The sequence below is a fragment of the Monoraphidium neglectum genome (genome assembly GCF_000611645.1).
Source record: "Monoraphidium neglectum strain SAG 48.87 unplaced genomic scaffold scaffold00020, whole genome shotgun sequence".
Taxonomy (NCBI): Eukaryota; Viridiplantae; Chlorophyta; class Chlorophyceae; order Sphaeropleales; family Selenastraceae; genus Monoraphidium; species Monoraphidium neglectum.
Genome location: NW_014013607.1, coordinates 41,598 through 49,640, shown reverse-complemented (window position 1 = coordinate 49,640; position 8,043 = coordinate 41,598). Strand labels below are relative to the sequence as shown.

General features: G+C 63.3%; 1 protein-coding gene across 1 annotated transcript in view; it reads left to right on the top strand.

Moving 5' to 3' along the window:
* Nucleotides 1-4,243: 4,243 nt before the first annotated feature.
* MNEG_0284 (beta-fructofuranosidase) overlaps nucleotides 4,244-8,043 on the top strand; it is a gene marked incomplete at both ends in the record, with an annotated part of 5,153 nt that continues 1,353 nt past the window's right edge. Inside the window, 8 exons of the mRNA XM_014051234.1 lie at nucleotides 4,244-4,287; nucleotides 4,623-4,755; nucleotides 5,048-5,113; nucleotides 5,294-5,378; nucleotides 5,622-5,906; nucleotides 6,138-6,368; nucleotides 6,660-6,787; nucleotides 7,067-7,654. Of these exons, the coding sequence (XP_013906688.1) occupies nucleotides 4,244-4,287; nucleotides 4,623-4,755; nucleotides 5,048-5,113; nucleotides 5,294-5,378; nucleotides 5,622-5,906; nucleotides 6,138-6,368; nucleotides 6,660-6,787; nucleotides 7,067-7,654 (1,560 nt within the window). The remainder of the gene's footprint in view (nucleotides 4,288-4,622; nucleotides 4,756-5,047; nucleotides 5,114-5,293; nucleotides 5,379-5,621; nucleotides 5,907-6,137; nucleotides 6,369-6,659; nucleotides 6,788-7,066; nucleotides 7,655-8,043) is intronic.

Sequence of the window (8,043 nt, the reverse complement as noted above, 5' to 3'; positions counted from 1 at the left end):
GGGGGGGGGGGGGAGTGGTGGACCTGACGTGGTCATGTCCATCGTCATACATGCATGTCAGGTTGTGTGCGAGTAACGGCACTCGCAGCGCATCCAGTTAATTATTCTGCGGTCTGCCGCACAGTCATGGACGTGTGACGCTGCACATTTCCCCCAGCAAAGGCATCTCTCCCCCCCGGTCGCGTCCCAACCCTGGTGCAGGCGAGCTGCAGGAGCCCAGCAAGAAGGCCATAGCGCGCGTCATAGAGACGCAAGACCAGCTGGTCGAGAGCGCAAAGGACGGGGAGGGCATGGGCGACGGCGAGGGGACCTCGCGTGTATGACAGGGTCACAACGGCGACACCCCTGCCGGCACAACAACCTGCCCCACACACCCCCGCTGTGCCGGGTAGTCAAGCCTGTCAAGGCAATGATCTCCGTGGAGGGGAGCTGAGGGCCCAAATCCGCTGCGCAACTTGCTGTTGCTGGCTTTTCACCCTTCGCGAGCTCACTTTCTGCGCCAGGCTGGGGACATGTGCACTCTGCATCGAGGTCCCCCAACCCCTGCGAATACCGCGCCGGCGCCCGCTGCACAGGCTATTCGCACGCGTCGCTGTTGCGATTGACGCATCAAGCTCTGCCCGCTTGATCTGCCCCCGCGGGCTCGTCCTCTTCTAGGCAAGTAACCGGCTCAAGCTGTTGTGCAGCCAGGGCTGGCCTCCCGGCTCGATCCGCCAGGTATCCAGCTCAAGAGGCAGGACTGCTCTTTGCGCGCAAAGCCTGGCACCATGCAGTGAAAGTGCGACGACCATGGCAACAGCCAACGAGCAAGTCGTTGTGAAGTGAGGGATGAAGTGAGCCCCAGATGCGACCTTGACAGGTGCTAATCCATCTCACTCAAACTGCGCTGCCACCGCATGCGCCACCTTCAGCCACCATGCGACCAGCCTCATGCGCAGGGTGTTGTATGCATGCTACATCAGCGTGCATGCTGTGCCCGCTTGCAAAGCGTGTGTAACCCGTGCAACCGTGCCGGTTTTAGAGAAGACGGAGGAGTGTGACGGGCAGCGAGTACTGTATCGACAGCTGCGCGGTGGAATGCATGCCCTCGATAAATGCATTCCAATAACGAATCAGAACTCCGTATCTCTCGTGCAGCTTGCTGGACTGCTGGTGCAAATCCATCGTCGCAGACAAGCAGTGACAAGGCGTCCTCCTCGTTTGTTCGTGCGCTGCTACTGCACTTTGAACGCTGCCCTGTCACTCGGTGTGCCACCACCTAGCAGCCATCAGCGTGCCAGTGTGCTTTCCTGCTGGTATCAGACTAGCAGGTCGTAGGCCACCTTCCATAACGGCGATGGCGCGGCTCCGCCAGCAGCTGCCGCATGCCGCGATGCTGACGGTGATGCTGGCTGTGCTCGTGACGGCGGCGGCGACGCGCCCCGCCGGCGCTGCGGCCCTGGGTTTTGGTGTCGACTCGGACGCAGCTGTCGTGTCCACCTGCTCCTGGTTTGCGTACGACGCGTCTGTCCCCAGCGCCGGCTACTGCACAGTCAACGACGACTACATGCTCGCCGTCCCTGCGGCCCCCGCCACCTGGATCGCCAAGCAGCTCACGCGCGCGTTCGGCCGCCACCACCTCTGCGGTGTCCTCGTGCGCCAAACCGACTGCGAGGCGTCGCGCCACGGCTGCTTTTGGTCGGAGCGCGACGCGCGCTGCGTCGGGGTCGAGCGCGCCCAGTGGGACTGGTTCAGCCGCCACGCATACTCCTCAGAGGCCCCAGCTTGGATGTTGTGCCCAGGCAGCCAGGCCGCTGTCGCCAAGAAGTGCGCGGCGGCCGGCGCCGGCGGCTGCGCGGCAGCAAAGGAGTGCATGCTTGAGGACGGTTACTGCTGCGCCAAGTTTTTGGCAGCGATGGGGGAGGCAGAGAAGAAGTCGTGGTACGCGCGCCTCAACGCGGGCGACCAAGGCGTTGTGGGCAGCTGCGGTGGTGCTTGTTATCTGCAGGGAATTGCATCATGTGACATGTGGAAGCTTCCTACCCAAAACCGTGAGGCCGCATGCCAAGGCAGCGCGGGCGCCTGTCAGTGGGACGCGGCAGGCGGCGGCGTCTGCCGGCCATCGCTGATGGGCGCTGACGCGTGGGGCACGGCGGTTGTGGCCGCGATGCAGTCGTGCTCCAAGCTGAGCCAAGACAATGCGACATGCCTCAGCGCCAGCCCGCACGTAGGTGCGGTGCCTGCAGCACGCTGGCAGCGATTTGTTGACTTCGTGCAGCCAGTGGGCACCACGGCGGCTGCCACTGGCAGTTGCTAGAGCACTTCTGCAACCAAACCCGCTCGTCTGTGGAACCACCGTCGGTCTGCAAGCCTGATCAACTTATCCGACCAAGCTGCACATCCTTCCCTTGTCATATTCTTTTCCAGCCTAGGTGCTTGTTACAGTATGTTTCTTTCCCAGGCTTGACATTGCTAGGTGCCACATGAGTTTTGTTGGTTGTCTGTGCTGCATAATCCCAATGATGATATGGTGTGTACTTCGCGCCACACTTCACGCTACAAAGCTTGCATACTTTACTTGAATGATAACATGGTCGACAGACACCATGGTTTTTGAGCACATTGCACGCATGCTCTAGTGCGCCTGCATTTGTAAGTGATGTCCCGTATCTTGGAAGAGTGCCATTGCTGCACAACAAGGCTCACAGTCAGCGGCACAGCAGGCGAGTAACAACAAGATGGACAACTGCAGAAATGATGTGGCACTTAAGCATACAGTATACAAGGTTTTGATCAAGCAGGGCAACATTTCAGCAGCATCCGCCGCGTTCACCAGGTCAGGCCCATCGTTCAACATACAAGCGCACGTGCGTCACGCGCGGTCTGTCAATGCACAAACCCGGTAGCATTGCAGGTGCCAGCAGGAGCAGACCCGCAAAATTTGAGCTTGATGAATCCCGCGACTTTTTAAGCTTGATGAATCCCGCGACTTTTCTGCAGGACCAACACCACACTGCCTGCGCCCGACATGAACACCTCCAAGGGCCTGGCACGGGTGCGAAGCAGTAAACTTGCATTTGGCCAGCTGCTGCCAACGGGGGCCTGCTCTGGGCTGTGCTGGCCGCTCGACACGCCTGGATGCAACCAGCAATGCAAGCAGGTCACAGGGCTGTGCGGTTGCGCAGAGAACGCTGGTCTGGCGCAACATACCGGCCTGCCGTCGGCAGCTGCGTCTCGCCCTGTATCAGCCGTATCAGCCTCAGGTAGCCGACCAAGCGCACACTCATTGTGCGCCCGTGCGATGTTGGCCTGGCGAAAAAACTGTCTTTTGCTACGGTTGTGCACTCCATGTGCAACTCTACTGAATGCGGGGCGGTAGGGGCGCACCACAGGGGTGCGAGCGAGGGCCTTTCTGTCGTGGCTGACCACCACAGGCTGTGTGCGGCAGTGCATGCAGCGCGGCTCTGTATGCTATTCACTGTTCCAGTATGTACTAATGTTTGCACAGCAGAACCTCCCAGCCTCCGCAAACCCCCAGCAGCCAATCCTGGCCACTCACGGTGGCATGGCTCAAAGTCTGGCTGAGTTGGAGGGAATGCTGAGTCGCGCCGTCTGCAGCACTTCAGTTGATGCCGCCGCTGAGCTATGTTTGAACGATCCAGCGTGGCTTCCTGGCTCCATACCCACAAACAATTTGTTTGGTCCCTTCTTTCAACACGTGCATGCACAGATTACCGTACTTTCCGATCTGGTCGCCTGGGCTTGCAGCCCTGCGTTTCTCCAGATCTCAAGATCGCGCAATTGAAAGTCAATACGGTACATAAGCCGGCCTCCGCAGTCCCTGCTCAGGTTGCCTATTCAAGCGGGCGGGTCCGCTCCGAGAAAGACGAGGAGCACTGTCCGGGTAGGAGAGGGGTAGCGTTCAGGATTAACAAATCGCTACTTATCCAACGCACCGATGCTGCAGGGGCGGCCTGCAGCCGGCAGCCGCCAGGCCAACCATGTGTCAGACGCAGCCTGCGGCCCAAGGGGTTGGCCACCACCTCAGCTTGGCGCCTTGGCTCATATTGTGGCCAGCTCAAGATATCTTTGATGCTATCACTGATTAATTTATCCAGCACCATGGCTTGCCCCCTGCGTGCGTCCCAAGAGCAATTTGCGCGCACCTCCCACTGCCCTGTGTCAACCGCTGCTCCCATCTCCCCGGCACTGCAATCCTGCGTGCCTGCGCGCGCGCACCGTAGGCTCCTTTTCAGCAGGCAACATGACGCCCCACAAGGAGGTCTTCCACATGATGCCGCCGGCAGGGTGGGTCAACGACCCCAACGGTCCATTCCTCCACGGCGACACCTACCACATGTGAGCATCATGGGGTGGATGTGCTTTTGGGGGGGGGGAGTCCACGTGCAATACAGCGGCAGGCGCGCGCCCCAGACGCGCGGCCCTGGTGAAACTCTCTCGGCCTGCAGTTGGGCTCTAGCGCCCAGGGCCCGCATGCTCCATTTTGAGGCTGGCCGCGACATACCTGCGCGGCATGCGGCCCCGCGCGTAGCACCCGCCCCACAACAGCATGACTCGCGGGCGCCTGCATGTGACACCCAGCCTGCACCCCCTCCTTCCCCCCAATGTCCCCCCCCTCCCAGGTTTTACCAGCACGTCCCCGACAGCGCCTCATGGGAGTGGGGCCTCTGCTGGGGCCACGCCGTCAGCCGGGACCTGGTGCACTGGCGCCACCTGCCCGTTGCCCTCAAGCCTACGCCGGGCAGCCTCGACCAGGTGTGCGCGCACGCTGACGGTGGCAGGCAAAGGAGGCCTCCTGTTACTTGAGCAAGCGCTGTGCGCAGCATGTGGGCGATCCAACGCAGGTCTTTGCATGTCGCCACTCAACTGGCTGCGTGTGGGTGGAGGTTGTGGTGCCCCCAGCCCTCAAACACACGCTGCTTGTGCGTGACACCCACCGCGAGCTCTTTGTGCTGCCGTGCCCCATCCTGTGCACATGGAGCGACCCCGCCCACAAATTGTGCGCCTCGTTCCGCCGCTGCTGCGCGCTGCCCCCTTTCCACACCAGGACGGCTGCTTCTCAGGCTCAGCCACGCAGGACGAGAACGGCGTGCCCGTCATCCTCTACACAGGGGTGAGCCGCGCATCACCCTCGCACGATCGTGCCCTAATACAGCCTCCGCGCCTGTGTTCTACGCCTTGAGCACACCACGTGGAAGCGCACGACCGCCTGCCTGCATGTGTGCGCCCACACGTTTCCTGGCAGGCAAACCCGCCCATGGCCGCATCGCGCCCTTTGCTCGCGCCTCCGCAGGTGGTGCGGAAGCCGCAGGGCAGCTACGGCACCGACGTGAGCCCCCAGTACGAGTTCCAGCTCCTGGCACGCCCCGCAGATCCATGTGAGCGGCGAGCCGATGTACTGCAGTGACGGTCACCTTGCACTGCTGAGATGGCTGTAATCACTGTCATTTCGGCAACTCGATAGTCGGCGCTTATGCTGCTGCTCGTGTGCAAGCATTGGCCTAGTGAGCATCATATGGAGCGACAAGTGGGGCCGGTCCACTTTCTCGTGTCCGCATCCTGCCTGCCGCTAACACGCTCCTGCTCACTTACCCCCACCCCTCTTTCCGAACCCCGCGCAGCCGATCCCAACCTCACCCACTGGATCACCGAGCCCTTCACACCCTTCCTCCCCGCGCCTACCACCACCGCGCCCGCCGGCCCGCGCGCCGCGGTCCCCGCCGCGGCCATCGCCGCGCGCGACCCCGCCGCGCTGGACGCGTCCGCGGGGCTGACCGGGTGGCGCGACCCGTTCGTGGTGGCGCGGCCGACCGCTAACAACCCCTTTTTCACCGTGATGGTTGGGGCCGGCGAGAAGGGGCGCGCGGGGACGGCGCTGCTGTACAAGAGCCGCAGCATCCATGGCGGTGAGCCTGAGGTTTGCATTGGAGGCCGGGGGGGGGGGGCGATTTGCATGAGAGATTGTGCGAGGGTAAGGTGGACGGTGCTGGGTGCCTCTTGCAATGGATGTGTGGCTGCTGGGCTTCGCATCAAGCGATCTCCTCGCCTCCCAGCCAGTTCCCAACTCCAGCAAAGCCACCTTGCGTCCGTGAACCCATGCATCCCCCGCCGTCCCCCTGCCGTTCCCTCCGATCCAGGCTGGCAGTACGTGGGGGAGCTCTGCCGCGACCCCCACTGCCGCATGCTCGAGTGCCCCCTGCTCTTCCCGCTCCCAACCTTGCCTGCCCACCTCTTGGGCGCGGCCGGGGACGGTGGGGCCGAGACCAACCACGCTGCCAACGGCATCAAAAACTGCGTGGCGCACGACGCAGCACAAGTGACGCCCCAGCAGCACCTCCTCTGCTACTCCGCCGACTACTGCGCCAACGGTGGGCTGCACGTGCACACCAGCGCGCACACAGACCACTGGGGATCCTGTGTACCTCCAGCCCGCTGGGCGCTGCTCTCCTCTCCATTCATTCGCTCCAGCCCTGTGCTGTCGCCGGCCCCGGCCCCCACCTGGCCAGCCATTCAGCCCGTCCTCACCAGCTGCCGACCAGCTACACACCAAGTGTAGTCGACCCAACATTTTGTCACATCGTCCCTGCCGTTTGTTCCCTCACATTGCGTCACATCATCTCCGCCGTCCCCGCCCATTCCCGTTTGCCCCCGCCCCTCAGTGAGCGAGTACCACATCGGCCCCTTCAGCACCTCCCATGGCTTCTTTGACCTCGCCGCGTCGGGCCCCCCCTCCAAGATGGACCTGGGGGATGTCTTCTACGCCCCAAATGTGCTGACAGACAGCAAGGTGGGCGTTGGCACTGGGATGGGGCCAGCTGGGTCGCAGCACGCCTCCACCGCAAGGGTCGATGATGGAATTCGGAATATATGGCAGGAGGGAGCATGCTGTGCATTTCTGTTTATTAAATCATAGGCAACTGACGCAATCAAAAGATTTGGTGATTTGCGCGACAGGCCACACATCCCACCGTGCATGCCTGCACAGTGAGGCTGTTTCGAAACTCCATGGCACCCCCTCTGACCGCGCACCACGTCATCTGCCATCCCTCACGCCCCTCCCCCAAAGGGGCGGTCCGTGCTGTGGGCGTGGATGCAGGAGCGTGAGCGCCCCGCGGGCGACCACTCCTACGCCTGCTGCCTCTCTGCGCCCCGCTGCCTCTGGCTCGCGCCAGCTGACAGCGGCGCTACGGCGCAGCCGCGGCTGTGGCAGGAGCCGCTGCCGGAGCTGTCTGCGCTGCGCAGCCGCCAGCCTGGCGGCTCCTGGTCCTGGCGCCGCGACAGCGAGACCATCACGGCCGCCAACGGGCACATCACCACCAATGGCCACGCGACCACCAACAGCCACTTCACAACCAACGGCCACGTCACCGCCAACGGCCACGCCACCGCCAACGGCCACGCCACCGCCAACGGCCACGCCACCACCAACGGCCATGTCACCGCCAACGGCCACGTCACCGCCAACGGCCACGCGTCCAAGAGTGGTGCGCTGCTTGTGGCCCCGGGGCTGGCCAAGGGTCACCTTGATCTGGAGCTGGAAGTAGACAGGGCAGAGGGCGGCGGCGCCGGCGGCGCGTTTGCCCTGGTACTGCACCCCCTGGCGGGCGGGGAGGGCGCGGCCGTGGTGTTCAGCTGGGAGACGGGCGTGCTGCAGGTGGGGTGTATTCGTGGGAAACGGGAAGGGGGTGTATCGGCTGGTGAATTGTAGCGTTGGAGGGAGCTGTGCTGGTCAGCAAGCCCTGCAAAACCCCTGCCTGCTCGATAGCTGCCTCATGATGCGAGGGCGACCCTATGAATTGCAGAGCTGTCCTACCACACCCATGCCGTGCTTTGTTGTGGCCCGCCCCGCAACACGTCCCCTCCCCCCCCTCGCCCCGCCCCCCCTTCAACAGGTGGTCCACTCCACCGACGAGGCCGCCATCAAGGCCGCGGCCCACGCGGCCCTGCCGGCTGCACACCGCCTGTGCGGCTTCCCCGACGGCCCCCAGGAGCCGCCCGCGGCGCCTGCACCAGCCGACGGCGAGGCGGCTACGGCCACGGCGG